At 48.2% G+C, this 15,217-nt stretch overlaps 1 protein-coding gene across 2 annotated transcripts; it reads right to left on the reverse strand.

Moving 5' to 3' along the window:
* Positions 1–22: 22 nt before the first annotated feature.
* On the reverse strand, positions 23–14,779 carry PILRA (paired immunoglobin like type 2 receptor alpha). Of its 2 annotated transcripts, none has more exons than XM_043455418.1 (7): positions 14,419–14,779; positions 13,718–14,107; positions 5,206–5,406; positions 2,408–2,438; positions 1,330–1,379; positions 1,073–1,104; positions 23–901 (listed from the first exon to the last, which is right to left on the reverse strand). In XM_043455418.1, the coding sequence occupies exons 1-7, from the start codon at positions 14,468–14,470 to the stop codon at positions 758–760; spliced, it is 900 nt and encodes a 299-aa protein (XP_043311353.1). In that variant the 5' UTR covers positions 14,471–14,779; the 3' UTR covers positions 23–757. The 2 variants fall into 2 exon arrangements, with proteins under 2 accessions (XP_043311353.1, XP_043311354.1); XM_043455419.1 differs by having other exon boundaries at positions 13,718–13,987; positions 14,419–14,778.
* Between the last annotated feature and the right edge of the window lie 438 nt (positions 14,780–15,217).

Genomic DNA, 15,217 nt, shown 5'->3' on the forward strand with positions numbered 1-15,217 from the left:
GTTTGTCTCCAACCACTTGGTGTTTTTTGGCTTCTTCCTCTTCTCCGTGTCACTGGGCACATGGTGCCTTCTGGTGGGAGACCTGTCAGTATACGGATCTGGGAAGGCGATGACACCTGAGCCTTAGGAGAAGGAGATCGAGAGGGCAGGTCTGGGTTCACAGCCTGCCTCAGCCACTTACTGGTAACATGGCCTCGGGGAAAGCGCTGTGACCATTCTGGTTCTTGTTTTCCTGTCCCGAATGGTGCATCCAGTGCCACATAGAGTGGCTGATGATGCTGAAATGAGGCCATGCACGTAAAGCACGAACACGACACGTGCTAGTTATTATCCTAAGGAAAGTAGAAGGGTTAGATTAGGGGGACGGACCTTGGGTTCCAGATTGATTACCACTGTTTGGGGATTTATTTGTCTCTGGCCTGAGGCAGTCACTGAACAGAAGTACTAGGGGAGGGATCTGGGTGTGAGCTATCTATCATGGTTCATTTTTTTCAACTTCCGGAAGGACAGAAGTTGAAGGTGACGTCAGCTTTCTCCGCAGATGCATTCAGGCAGATTGCACAGGTCCTTTTATTTTTGTGGTGAAAGTCTGGGGAGGTGAAGAGGGAATCGGGGCGGGGGCTGTGTGACTCTCAGGTCCTTGGTGGCCCCGCACCTGCTGGCCTCTGAGCTGTCTGCGTCTGGCCGGGGAGATTATGAGGAGCTGAGATCCCTGTGCGCAGCTGACTCGAAGGAGGTCCCCACTCAGTCCCACTGCTTAGGCCTTTAAGACAGAGTATAGGGTCTCTTCCTGGGGGCCCTCTTGGGGACGGGGCAAGGGAGGCGCTGCTGTTGCTGGTGAGTTTAACGTAGAGAGGGTGAGGGAGGCGTAGAGGACTCCTCCGCTGCCACCACCATCATCCTGGGGGAGAAGGGAAAGGGGAGGGAGTGAGACAGTTGAAGGGGGGGAGTCCCATCTCAGAGCCATGATCCCACAGCTGATGCCCTGACTACACCGCAGTCCCTCTATTCTTCCACGCCCCTTCTCCAGACCTCCCTCTCATCCTTTCAGGCCCTAATCTGAGCTGCTTACCTTGGCATCCGGCTTGGGGTCTACATGTTGTCCTAGAAAAAAATCAACATGTGCCAGGATCAGGTGACCAGGCAGCCAAGGTAGAGAAATGGGCAGGGGCTCCAGCAGTGAGGTCATCTCTAGTCAGGACCAGGGTCTCAGGGGAGGGTGGGTGAGGCAGGGGAGAGGAGGATGCTGAGGGCACCTGTGTGGGGAGGGGGTGTGGGGAGAAGAAGGAAGACCCAGGTGAGAGCGGGGATGCTGGCGGCAGGACTTACCTTTATTCCCGGTGTTCTCGTAATTCTCTTCCGCGTTTTGGGAGGACTCCCTGAGTGGGAACAGGAGGGCAGTGCTGTGTCAGAGTCTGGGCGGGAAAGAGCTACCACCTGCCTCGGGCCGCTCTCTCGGTGGGGACTCTGTGACCTGCCTGGTCACACTCGGACATGAAGGCAGAGGTTTGGGGCTCTCAGGAGGAGGCTGCCTGGACCGGGTTGAGGGGCCATCTGCAGTGTAGCCCCGTCCCTGAGAGCTGACTGGGGTGGACTCTTGCAGAGAAGCGGCTTTATTGAGGGGCGCAGGGAGGAGAAGCAGGAGGGGGCGCCTGTCCTCTCTGCGGCAGCGCCTGGGTCCAAACTGGAGCGTGAGAACCAGGGAGCTTCCCTCAGGTCCCCCGGGCGGTGCTCAGGCCTTGGTCCCCGAGGAGACGCCGTCCGGGGAGGGGTCCCGGGAGGACACTGTCAAGAGTCAGGAAGGTGAGAAAGGAGGGAGGGGCTGTGAGAAGGAAAAGCCTGGACGTGGCAGAGAGGATGAGAAAGGAACGCGGTGGGCGGTGAGGAGGGTGAGTGTCAGGGAAGGAAGAGGAGCTGGGGCCAGAGGAGAGGGAGCCAGGCTGGGCGCGGCGAGGGAGCTGCTCTGAGGAGAGACAGGCCAGGGCAGCCGGAGGCCCCGAGTCACAGGGCAGAGGACAGACTTTAGAGGAGCAAGAAAGGGGACAGAGCGTGGAGGGGACGGGTGTGTTCTGGAAGGACGGTGTTCAAGGGGGAGACAGACCAGGATGAACAGAGGGAAAGGCTGAGACCTGGGGATGGAAGGAAGAAAGGTGGGTGCCAGAGACAGACAAAGGGAGATGTTCTGGGAGAGAGTCAGAGAAAGTGCTGGTCCACTGCTCTGACTTTCTAAGGATCGGGAGCCTCAGGAAGTGAAGAGCCTGGCCTGTGGGGGCTTGGGAGGATGTGGATGGAGGTCCAGGAGGGGAGGCCTGTGAAAGGCTCCCTGGTGCTGCTCTCAGGAGGAAACTTCTTGCTCATAAATAGCCCCGCCCCACCGCACCCCCCATACTGGAGGACAAGCGCTCACCTGGCTGGGGTCCTGGCTTCAGTCTGCGCACCTGTAGGAGGACCAACAGCGTGTCACTGTGCCGTCCACGAAGGCCTGTCTCCTCCCCGCCTTCTCTGCCCTATCCCATCTGAAACCTCCCTGGGAAGGGTTCAGGACTCAGAGCCGCCACCATGCGGGCACCCTGAGGCTGCCCACACCTGTCCCGCCTTGTCCTCACCATCAGTCAGAAGAGCAGTTCTTCCCTGCCCCCTGTGCCCCATCACCCTCTGAACAGGTTGGACTTATCCACCTCCCCAACTCCAGTGACCTCGGTTCCACTCAGTCACATCCTGGACTCTTTTTTTTTTCATTGGGACTAAGAACTCTGACATAGTAAACACTGGTATCATTTTTATGCTTCAACTTTCCTTCCTTCCAGCTCTCTTCGGTCATCATCCCTCTGTACCTGTGCGTGACCTCACTACACTCTTGTCCTGACACTCTTGTCTCTCTCAGGTTACCCAAGCCCCCCACTGAGCCCTCTCCTCTCCACCTGCGCCCTCTCACGGGCTCCCTGACCCCCTGGGACCCCCTGTGCTTCTGGCACACTTGCTGACACGGCTCCAATCCTGGCTGTGCCCTCAGGCAGAGGATGCTATTTGTTTGCCCCATATCCATTCCCTTCTTATTCAGTTACAGAAGCTTGATTTTATTTGGAGCATCAGGGTACCCCGCTACAGGCAGATGTGGGACCTATGGTGAAATCTAGCTGATGATGTATTGAAATAAGGGGAAGTTGTGGGGAGGATTTTTCAGTTTAGTTCAGTTGCTCAGTCGTGTCCGACTCTTTGTGACCCCATGGACTGCAGCACATCAGGCTTCCCTGTCCATCACCAACTCCTGGAGCCTACTCAAACTCATGTCCATTGCATCGGTGATGCCATCCAACCATCTCATCCTGTGTCCTCCCCTTCTCCTCCCGCCTTCAGTCTTTCCCAGCATCAGGGCCTTTTCCAGTGAGTCAGTTCTTTGCATCAGGTGGCCAAAGTATGGGAGTTTCAGCTTCAGCATCAGTCCTTCCAATGAATATTCAGGACTGATTTCCTTTAGGATGGATCTCCTTGCAGTCCAAGGGACTCTCAAGTGTCTTCTCCAACACCACGGTTCAAAAGCATCAGTTTTTTGGTGCTCAGCTTTCTTTATAGTCCAACTCTCACATCCATACATGACTACTGGAAAAACCATAGCTTTGACTAGATGGACCTTTGTTGGTAAAGCAATGTTTCTGCTTTTTAATATGCTATCTAAGTTGGTCATAGCTGGTCTTCCAAGGAGCAAGTGTTTAATTTCATGGCTGCAGGAATTTTAGGAAGACTCTTTCAAAGGAGGACAGACAGCTGGAACATAGTCTTTTTGTCTTTTCCTCCTACGTCCTACTTCCTGTTTAGATTCACAAATCTGGCATCCTAGCAGCTGTCTTGCACATAAAGCAACCTTCAGGATAGAAGTCAGCATCCAGGACAGTGAGCAGACAGGTGGGAGACTCAGTGTCTTAGTACTCTCTGCTTTCTGCCTCCAGATCCTTTTAGATGAGAGGAAAAAAAGTCCCCTCTGTGTTATTTGCCTACTGTTACTTCTGTTCTCTGATGCTAGCAGATGAACACAACTATTTTTTTTTTTTTGGCCACGGCACAACTTAGGGGATCTTACTCCCCAGACCAGGGATTGAACCCAGGCCCTGGGCAGTGAAAGCACAGAGTCCTAACCACTGGACCACCAGGGAATTAGTTCTTAATCAGTCATTTCTAAAGGTTTTAGTTGAATACTGCTGAAAAAAAACCACAATCAAATACAATGATGCTTGTACAGATTTATGGCTTCTCATCTAAATTGATCATTAAATACCATATTGCATTTTCTCAGTGACTACATCATGTTTTTTTCTTCATCTCAAACCCTCATCCTTAGTCTCAGGACACAACCACTATGGTTTTTGCTCTGCAGAATAAAAGAACGATTTCAGAGTGACCCCATCCTGGCCTCTCCACCGTAGACTGTGTATCTGCAAGGCCAAGCTGAGGTGGCCACTTCACTGCTTCACACTGTTTCTGGGGTCAGAGGCTCTGGGATGTGATTTCCAAGGTCGTCTTTTCTCATCTCCTGGCTCTTCCACAGCCCTGAGCTACCTACAGTCCCTAGAATGCCTTCCTTCCCCTGGAACGACAGTGACCTCTATACCACCCTCACCACCTGGCTAATTCTTCATTCTTTGATAGTTTTGCGCTTCCTCTTGGACATCTTCCTTGATTACCCTTCCTTCCTCCCAACCTACCGCAGCTCTTTCCACACGAGGCCGTTAGCCCTTGAGGCAACTGCTCCCCTCTTCCTCCTGGCCCCCAGATCCTTGAGAGCAGGGCCTGTGCTTTATTTACTTTTGCATTTCCAGTTACCAGCCAGGCTCTGGAAAATCGGTGTCCAACCAGTAGTTGCTGAGTGGAGCCACCTTCCTGTCCCTTCTTTCTCTCTCTTCTATGTTTCCCAGGGCAGGCCCTCCCTCCTTGTGAACCAGAAGGGAGACTGATGAGAAATAATTAAATCAGGAGACAAGAACTAGAAATTATCAGGTTTGTAGAGAGGGATTGGTCTTGAGCGGTGAGTCCCAAACTTGACACAAATACCACATGAGGAGGTAAAATGCAGATTCCCAGGCCCAGACCTCAGGCCCAGAAGGAATTTGCATTTTTGCTGAGCAGCTCTGGTCATTCTGATGCAGGAGGGTTCTGAGAAATACTTAGCTGGGAATCTTGGGGAGAGCTTGAAGGTCCTGGATCACTTACTTTTGCTTCTCTTGCATCTAAAGTACACAATCAGCCCCACAATTGTGGTTACGAGCGCAGCGCTGGCCAGTGCCAACCCGACTATAGCTTCCGTACTCTGGAGCCAAGACCGCGGGCTCTTTCCGCTCTCTGAGTTCCTAAGGCCAGGCATAGCAGTGGTGGCAGCCGTGGTGGTGGGGTTCTGGGTGGTTGTCTTGCGACCTGGGAAGACAGGAGAAATATGCAAATTATTCACTGAAGGGCTGGAAGTATCTGGGTGAAAACTGTCACATCTTGTTCCCTAGTTTGGGGAATGTGGGGAGTGGGGAGCAACTCTCTGAAGCTCTCCCACAGAGAGGGGAGTAACAAAGGGAGATTCTGGAAGCTCTGAATCTTCTTCACTCTGTTTGAACCCTGACTTTACCACTGATCAGTGCTGTGATCTCAGAACCTCATTTCATTACTTACATATAGGGAGAAGTAAATCACAGGATCAAAAACAATTTTTTTTTATTGTGGTAAAATCCATACAACACAAATTTACCATTTTAACCATATTTAAGTGACATCAAGTCGATTCACATTATTGTGCAACCATCATCACCATCCATCTTCCAAACTTCATCTGTCCAAACGGAGACTCTGTCCCCATTAAATACTGACCCCGCATTCCCCCTCCCCCCAGCCCCTGGCATTCATTGTTCTGCTTTCTGACCCTAAGTATTTGATTGCTCTAGGTACCTCGTAGAAGTGGATTCAAACAGTGTTTTTCATTTTACATGATTGTTTTACTAAGTGAGAAAACATCTGTAAAGCACCCAGTATTATTGGAAATATATTACTGTTAAATGAATATGTATTGAACTTTACTTACTACAAACAGATGCTACCTTTGTAGATGTTTAAGGCACCATGAAAAAACTGGCATAATACTAAGCCACATACAAAAAACCCAACTCCAGTAAAATCTTGTGTGGACTGAATTCTGTGTCCACTTAGTAGAAATTAATAATGAAAGTATGAATCCTGTTTCTCAATTGAGACAAAAAATTTAAATTCTTAGTCAAAGAGATATATATAATGACATGCTATTTAGAAAATAAAAACAACAGCAATATATATGTATATTTTAAAAACTCCTGGAATATGCTGCTGCTGCTGCTGCTAAGTCACTTCAGTCGTGTCTGACTCTGTGCAACCCCATAGACGGCAGCCCATCAGGCTCCCCTGTTCCTGGGATTCTCCAGGCAAGAACACTGGAGTGGGTTGCCATTTCCTTCTCCAATGCATGAAAGTGAAGTTGCTCAGTTGTGTCCGACTCTTAGCGACCCCATGGACTGGAATATGACTAAAGCCAAACTCTAAGCTAAATTCATAGTATTAGATGCTATAATTATTTAAAATGGGATGAAAGTTTTGCAATGAATGAATGATGCTATAATTATTTAAAATGGGATGAAAGTTTTAAAAAGTCAATTTCCAAAGAAAAAAGTTACCAAACAGAGAGGAACTAGCTCTAAGGAAACTAAAAGTAATGAAAACCTACGTAGGAATAAATGTTTTTAGGAAACAGGACAGCAGAAAGAATAATAAATGCAGAAAGTGGTTAGAGGGAAAAACAACAACAACAAGGAAACAGACAAGACTCTTGTAAATCGAACAACAACAGAGTATTGAAATCATGAGTGAGTGTGTGCTCAATTATAGGTTGATAATTCTAAAAACCTCTGTGAAATGGATGATTTTCTGAGACAAATAATAATTTTTAAAAATGCATTTACCTTTAATGGATTAGACAAAGAAGAAATTGAGAACACTATTAAAGAACTATTTTTCATAAAGATTTCAAGTTCAGAAGATTTAATGGAAAAATTCTTGTGAATATTTAAGGAACAGATAATTCTCAGAAGATTCTAGAACAGAAAAATATGGAAAATGGTACAATTTCTAATTCATTTCATAAAATGATAACATAATCCTGATGCTAATAATCATTCATAACTTTTAGAAATGTAGATTAAAAGGATAAAAGGCTATTTTTGTTTTAAACTGACCTGAGTCAGGGGAAAATACCTAGTATTGACACAACGGGAGTACAGGTTGGCACAACCTTTGGGAAGGGTTTGGGTGTATCTGTAAGATATCCGAGCACGCCCTTAAACTCAGTGATTTCTGTGCTAGGAAATTACCCGATGGACGTGCTGGTACAAGTGTTCAAAGGCCTGTGTTTGAGGGTGTTCACTGCAGCTTTATTTGTGATTTGGTAGCAGCCTAAATGCCTTTAAATATGAGACTGATTAAGTGGACTACAATCCATTGCTACAGTGGGAGACCATACAGTCATTTAAAAAGAAAGGCGTAGATGTGTGTGTGCTGAAGTGGAAAGATACTTCAGGCCCATGAAGTAAACATAGCCAGCTGAAGATCAGGAGAGTGTGCAGTTTGAGTCTATTATGTTCCATCTCTTGTACATCTGTATCTGTATCTCTTATCTGTGGAGAGAGCATTTCTGCAGAAAGGGGTAGTAGCTGAGAGATAAAGCGGAGAGGAATGTGTTTTTCATTTGATTCCCTTCTGTGCTGTTTGACTGCTTTTAAAACTATATGCAAGTATGTATTACCAGTACTTTTATTTTTAACATGTAACATCTATTTTTATATAAGTTGTATAGGCACATAATTTAAAGCATCAACAAATTCCCCACAGATTATGAAAACAGCAACCCCTCCTCACTCCTTTCCCACTCCCCAGATTGAACTGTTTTTTAGCACCTCTTGCTATTTTTTAGCATTAACCTCACATTTCTAAATCACAGGCTTATCTGGGAAGTGAGTGTAGAGAGAGGAGGTTCTGGGATTGAACCCTGGGACCTCCTCTCTCCACACTGGGATAATCTCTCTACACTTTCACAGAGACACTCAGAAATAATGTCTCAGCAACTGTCTGGCCGTCCCTCAGCCAGTCAAATGGACACAAAACTCTCTCCCCAGAGGTCACAGCTCCTTTCTAGGTCCCAGAACCTACTTCCTCCCCTGCTTCTTAGGCCTGTGGCTGGTCCCAGGGGTCTCACTGTCCCTGACTGGTTTCCTACCCTGTGTCCCCCATCAAAACTCTCAGTTACCCTGTTAGATTAGCTGCCTCCTACCAGGACTCTGACTTATGTCCCAGCGGTCTTCCTGTTCCATCTGAATAAAGCAGCACCCTAGCACCTCTAGCCACTGATTCTGCTTCATTTTCCTGCTTTTCTCTTTTCACTATCACCTGACACACATAATTAATTTTTGTGTGTGTGTGTGATATTCTTTCTATAATCAAGTGTAAGTTCCATGGTTAAGGACATTAATGTTTTGTTCTGTATTGTCTTAACTGCTCTTTCCTCAGTGCCCAGCTTAGGACCTGACACATAGCAGGCACTCAGTCAATATTTGCTATTTGATTTGTTAAAGGATTAAACAAAATAATTTTCCCTTGGAGATTCATGACACTCAACTGTTGCCTTTCACTGTCCTCTATTGCTATTGAGACAGCCAAGCCACTCTAATTCCTGACTCTCTTTATGTGGCCAGTTTCTTCCCTCCTTGGAAATGTATTGGATCTCCCTTTATCAGATATGCAGATGACACCACCCTTATGGCAGATAGCGAAGAAGAACTAAAGAGCCTCTTGATGAAAGTAAAAAAGGAGAGTGAAAAAGTTGGCTTAAAGCTCAACATTCAGAAAATTAAGATCATGGCATCAGGTCCCATCGCTTCATGGCAAATAGATGGGGAAACAGTGGAAGCAGTGACAGACTTTATTTTGGGGGGCTCCAAAATCACTACAGATGGTGACTGCAGCCATGAAATGAAAAGATGCTTACTGCTTGGAAGAAAAGTTATGACCAAGCTAGACAGCATATTAAAAAGCAGAGACATCACCACAAAAACCATTGCCAACAAAGGTCCGTCTAGTCAAGGCTATGGTTTTTCCAGTAGTCATGTATGGATGTGAGAGTTGGACTGTAAAGCTGAGCGCCGAAGAATTGATGCTTTTGAACCGTGGTGTTGGAGAAGACTCTTGAGAGTTCCTTGGACTGCAAGGAGATCCAACCAGTCCATCCTAAAGGAAATCAGTCCTGAATATTCATTGGAAGGACTGATGCTGAAGCTGAAACTTCAATACTTTGGCCACCTGATGTGAAGAACTGACTCATTTGAAAAGACCCAGATGTTGGGAAAGATTGAAGGTGGGAGGAGAAGGGGAGGACAGAGGATGAGATGGTTGGATGGCATCGCTGACTCAATGAACATGAGTTTGAGTAAACTCTGGGAGCTGGTGATGGACAGGGAGGCCTGGCGTGCTGCAGTCCATGGGGTCGCAAAGAGTTGGACACGACTGAGTGACTGAACTGAACTTATCCCTGGTGTTTCGAAATTTTTATGTTGCAGTACCCCAGGGTTGGTCTTTTTATTTTTACTCATGTTGTTGGGTTCTTTCATTCTGGAAAATTTCTGTAGTAGTTTTGTTGATATTTTCTTCCCCATGGCCTTCTTTTTTCTCTGCTGTTAAAACTTCTGTTGTTCAGAGATTGGAACTCTTGGACCAATTCTCAATTTGTCTTATCCTTCCTTATAATTCCTTTATTATATTTCTAAGGCTGCTATGACAAATTGCTGCAAACTGGGTGACTCTAAACAATAGAAGTTTACTTGCCACAGTTCTGGAGGCCAGAAGGCAGAAATCAAGGTGTCAGCCAGGCTGCATCGCTCAGGAGGCTCTGTGTGGGGGGAGTCTGTTCCTTGCTGCTTTGGCTTCTATGGCTGCTTCACCCCAGTCTCTGCCTCTGTGGTCACATTGCCTGCTCTTCCATCTGTGTCCAGTCTCCCACTGCCCCTCTCTTATACATGTTTATTAGCATCTAGAGTCCACCCAGATAATCCCAGATAACCTCCTCATCTCAAATTCCTCAACGGAATCACATCTGCAGCCATATAAGATGTTATTCACTTGTTCGGGGGCCACTGTTCAAACCACTACAACAATATCCAGCTCTTTGAAGTTTCTTGAACTACAATATCCAGATCTTTCAGTTTTCTCCCACCTTTTAAGGTATTTCCATGAACTTCATCTTTCAATCATATATTGACTTTTCCATCTTTGCTAGTATACTTCTAATTTCTTTTTTTTCTAATTTCTAAGATCTCTTTTTTTGTTTTGAAAGCTCCTTTGCAAAGCATTCTATTGTGTCATATACATGAAATTCTTTAACTTTATGAGGATGATGGTTCTTTGAAAATTTTGATCTCCTTTCATTGTTTTGGATTCTTCCAGGTTCCCTTCCCCTTGATCTGCTCTCTGCATCTCATGAGACAAGCATTCCTTAAATGTTTAGTTCAAAGCTTTTAAAAACAGACCCTCTACCTCAGGCATCCTGGGCACAGCTGAGGTGAGGGTCCAGTCCTGACTGCAGGGGATTTGGTGCAAGGCCAAGACCCCAGCCACCTTGTCCCCTTGGCTCCCAACATGCACGAAGCTGTGAGTGTGTTATAGCAGAAAGTGTATCTCAGATCACTTTACAGTGAGTAGGACAGTATGACTCACTCCACAATGAGTAGAGTGATCTGTTGGATTTCTAGATCTTTCCAGGCCCATCAGATAGCTATTTCGGAGAAGAGTTTCCTGATTGTCTGCCCTTAGTGGGTGTGGTGTGGGAGTACCAGCCTGGCTGCCTGCGTCCTGTGAGGCCTCTACAAGGGTCAAGGTATTTCAGGTCTCATCAGTTCACCAAATCTCTGAATTTAAGAACTGAACCCTTGTCCCCAGTTATGCCCCAATGTACCCCCCAAGACTCCCTGTGGATTATTGTTTCTAGAGCCCATATATCCAGTCTTTTGCTGGGGTGAGGTGTGAGGGTGCGGAGGTGTCTCTGCTTCCTAAATACATTTCAGTTAGTCCTCTAGTTTTCAGATCCCCTTCCACGCCCAGTTTCATGGGTACTAGGAGTTGCTATTCCTGACCCTTTAAGGGGTTTTGCAATGTAAATTGCCTTCCTTCTGGATGTCCCCACTGTTGACTTAGGGTTTAAATCCTCTGGTCTATTTCCTGCTTCCAAAATTTTGTTTTTGTCCACCTAACTTGCAAATGTTTTTGTGCCTCTGGGTTTTTGTCTTAAAAAAAATTCCCTTTGCTGTCATTTTAGTAGATTTTTGGAGGGAGTGGAGGTAAATATATGCATATAACCTAGCATCTTGGCCAGAATTTATGCACTACTTTTAGAGTGAAAATTATATCAAGTACACATTTTTTTAACATATTGCACATTAATAATAAAAATAAAGAATATGAAAGTCTTATGAGACACATGATCTTTGGAAGAACATTACAAAGGTTTACTTAGGGATATAAAATAGGACCTGTTCCTCACTGAAAAGATTGTGCGTTTTACTGATTTAAATTTCTGTCAGTTACTTTATAGATTTAATGCAATTCTGATTTTAAAAACCAACAGGAATGTTTTTCTAGAAACTTGGCAAACTTATTCTAATATTTGTGTGGAAGAATAGGCAGGCAACACTAATGAAGTTTGAGAAGGAAGTAATGTGGTTGTGATGGAAAAAGTCTTAACAGCCATTGAAACATGATAAAGTTATAATAACTAAAACAGTGTGGTACTAATACAACAAAATATAGGGACTTCCTTGGTGGTCCAATGGCTAGGACTCTGTGCCCCCAATGCAGGGGGCCCAGGTTCCACCCCTGGTCGGGGAACTAGGCTCTGCATGCCACAACTGCATCCCACGCACAACGAAGATCCTGCGTGCCATAGCTAAGATCCGGCACAGCCAAATAAATGAATACTAAAAAAAAAAGAAAACATAGACTAGTGAAACAGAATAGACAGACCAGAAATGGACGCTATTCTACAAAATAACTTAAAAGCTTAGGCCTATTAATCAGTGGAAAAAGGAAAAAATATTCAATAAATAAAGTGAGAACAGTTGATTTGTTTCTTGGTATAAGGATCAACGTAGTTCTTTATTGCGCCCCATTTACCAAGATAAATCTCACTATATATAAGAGCTTTTGTGTGAAAAGTAATCAAATCTTACAAATATTAGGAAAAAATATTTTAACTCTAGTGGGATGTGGGGTTTTGGGTTTAGAAATAAAAGAGAAAAACTACAAATGAGAATATAATTAGATTTGGCTACATAAATAAAACTACTATTTGTTTAGAAATTAATAAGCCAGTTTCAAACTTATGAGTTATATTTGCTATATATATTCCTCTGGCATGATGTTTTGCATGGTGGTACTTCACTTGGATTAAAAATATTTCTTTTTATTACTTCCCTGTAAAAATGAACATGACCATCCCCACCGGGAGCAGAGAATTTTCACTGATACTGCTTAGAATCACCAGCACAAGTGATTGCAAAAAGCAAACAAACGTAATAGATTTTCAGTTTTCAAAAAAATTATCTACAGATAACACACTCTCTTATTGCCTGTGCCTAGAAGAGAACCCCTCTTCTCTACTCTGGAGTCAGATACACTGTTCAAGTTCCGAAGCCCCACTGAGTGACAGATGCTACACGCCCATTATTAGGTTGAAAATAGTCAAGACAACAAGATGACAGGTCAGGAGGTGAGGCCAAGCAGCTCACGGTTAAGAAGGGAGGCCCTGGGGTTAAACTGGGGTCAGACCCCACCTGCACCAGGAGTGACGGGGCAGAGTGACGTTTGCTGTGTGAGCCTCGGTCCCCCTTCCTGTGATGGGAGGATGGCAGCAGGACCGCTGTACTGGGGGTCGTGGGGGAGGTCAGCTGGGGCGATGCTGCCGAGGTGTCCCCCCGGGATGCAGGGCACAGTCAGGGGAGCTGCTGGGACTGCTGCCTCGTCATGACCAGGACAGGGGCAAGGTCAGGGTGGACACGGGGACAGGGTGACCGGAACCACATGGCAGGGGTTGGGGGGAGGCAAGGAGGTAAAGAGGATGGAGGGAGGAGGAAAGAGGAAAGAGATGGGATGGAGGTAGGGGTCTTGACATTCATATTCTGGGGGTCAGAGCAGAGAAGGAAGGGGAGATGGGAAATCAGGTGATGAGGACACAGGACCCCTCGGCACCTGCTGTGTGTGCGGGCTGAGCTCATGGATGTTGGGGGACAGACGTGAGGCAGCTGGGGCTCCACACAGGACTCAGGGCAAAGGGAAGGAGCCGCACCCCGAGATGTCAAGTCACCTGGAGGACGTGGGGCGCGGGCAGGGGCCGGGTGGAGCCCAGCTTGGAGCGGGAAGGGAGGACAGCTGGGAGCACAGAGGGTGCGGGGGCCTGGGGATGGGGGAGGGGCTGGATCTGGAGGGCAGAGAGGGGGATGGGCAAGGGAGGCAGCCCAGAGCTGGGGAAGATTAAGGTAAAGTTGACAGAGGCCTGGGGAGGAGTAGGAGGGGAAGGGAGAGGAGTTTGAGAAAAGTCAGGAGGTGGGGGCCTAGACCAGGCCAGCATTACAAGGTACCAACAGCTTCTAAGAGCCTCAGGGACAGCTGGACTCACCGGGGGTGACGGTGAGGTTGGTCCCCTCGATGGACTGCCACTGCTTCTTGCGGTATTTCTGTGTGACGAGCTCCACCCGGCAGAAGTACACAGACTGGTCCTCCCTCCGCAGGTCTGAGATCCGGAGGGAGCCGCTCTTCTCACGCTCTGTCCAGTTCAGGAAGAGCCGGTTCTTGAAATTTTCATGGATGAATGGAGGGGTCATGTTGTAGATGAACTCCCCATGGAAGTGTTTCCATCTCCAGGATATTCTCATGTTGGGAACCTTGGCTAATTCCCAGGAGTGAAAGAAGGAGAAGGGGATGTGAATGGAGCCACCCTCGGGGGCTGAGAGATCCGTTGGTTGCTTCATCCCAAAGAGACGCTCTGGATTTCTCTCTGCCCAGTGACCTAGAGGAGGGAGGGAGAGACTCTGAAGCCACCAGGAGAGACACAGAAGGTGACCCCAGGCCGTCGGGCACCCTCACCTGCAGGGGGATGTGTGACGGGGGGTAGGACTGGCCCTCTGGCCTGGGTGATCCTCTCTCCACGCTTGGGGCAGGGAGGAGGGTGGAAGATTGGGAGACCCCGCACTGTGGGACCCCTTCTGTTTGTTGGGGGTGGGAGGCCTGGCCAGCTACCCCAGGGGACCCTTCTACACACACCCAGCCACAGCCCCTCCCCGGGGTCCCTGGCAGAGCAGGACACGCCCAGCCACTCACCAGCCTGCAGAGACGCCAGGAGCAGCAGGGGCAGCAGCAGGGGCAGCCGCATGGCCTTGCCCCGCTCCCGGGTGAGAGGACAGGCAGAGCCCTCAAGGCCGGAGGGGAGGCCTGTGGGGGCCCTGGGGGACACTCAGCACCAGGAGTGAGGACCAGGCTCCTCCAGAGGACGGAGGAGGGTGGGGGCCTTCCCCAAACCCGCCCACCCCGACAGTGACGGGCACTTCCTTTATCAACCTGGCTTCTTCTTTTCCTTTGTTGCAAAAAGGCCTCCCTGTGGTCAGTGCAGAGGGAGCCATGGTCTGGGGCTCCTCACCCCCGTCTTCACGCTGGGGGCTGGTCCTGACCTGCGCCTGCTGGGCCTCCCCCCCCTCAGCTCCTGTCTCCCGCCTCACATCTCCCTGGCTAGCCGCCTCTGTGTCTCTCCTGGTCTCTGCTTCTCTGAGTGTCTCTCCTCCCAGGGGAAGGGGCGGCAGCAGGACCAGCTCAGGCTCCTTCAGGGAGAGGTGGGCCCGGGTCCCCGCCCAGCTCCAGCCCCTCAGGGAGGAGCAGGGGGAGCCGCTCACTGGTGGTCACGCTCAGCCCCCCTCAGACATGGGGGCACCAGCCTGCTCTGGCCCCTCTCCCTCCAGGCTGGGGTTCCCCTGCAGTGTCTCCCCCTCTCAGTCTTCAGGCAGAACCAAGGCCCGCGTCCAGGACTCTGAGCGGTGGGACCAGCACTTGAGCTCCAGTCCTGCTGAGCCCACAGAGCCTTCTGCTCCCTCTGGAAGCTTCCTCCTGGTCGCACCTCAGAATTTCT

This window comes from Cervus canadensis, chromosome 32 (genome assembly GCF_019320065.1).
Source record: "Cervus canadensis isolate Bull #8, Minnesota chromosome 32, ASM1932006v1, whole genome shotgun sequence".
In the NCBI taxonomy this organism is placed as follows: domain Eukaryota; kingdom Metazoa; phylum Chordata; class Mammalia; order Artiodactyla; family Cervidae; genus Cervus; species Cervus canadensis.

Excerpts from the sequence above, each read along its gene's own strand:
- PILRA (XM_043455418.1), bottom strand. The coding sequence starts at position 14,470 with ATGCGGCTGCCCCTGCTGCTGCCCCTGCTGCTCCTGGCGTCTCTGCAG. Across the intron at positions 2,439-5,205 it reads TAGATGCAAGAGAAGCAAAA|GTGCGCAGACTGAAGCCAGG; the intron begins GTAAGTGATCCA and ends GTCCTCCTACAG. Across the intron at positions 902-1,072 it reads ACCCCAAGCCGGATGCCAAG|GATGATGGTGGTGGCAGCGG; the intron begins GTAAGCAGCTCA and ends CTTCTCCCCCAG.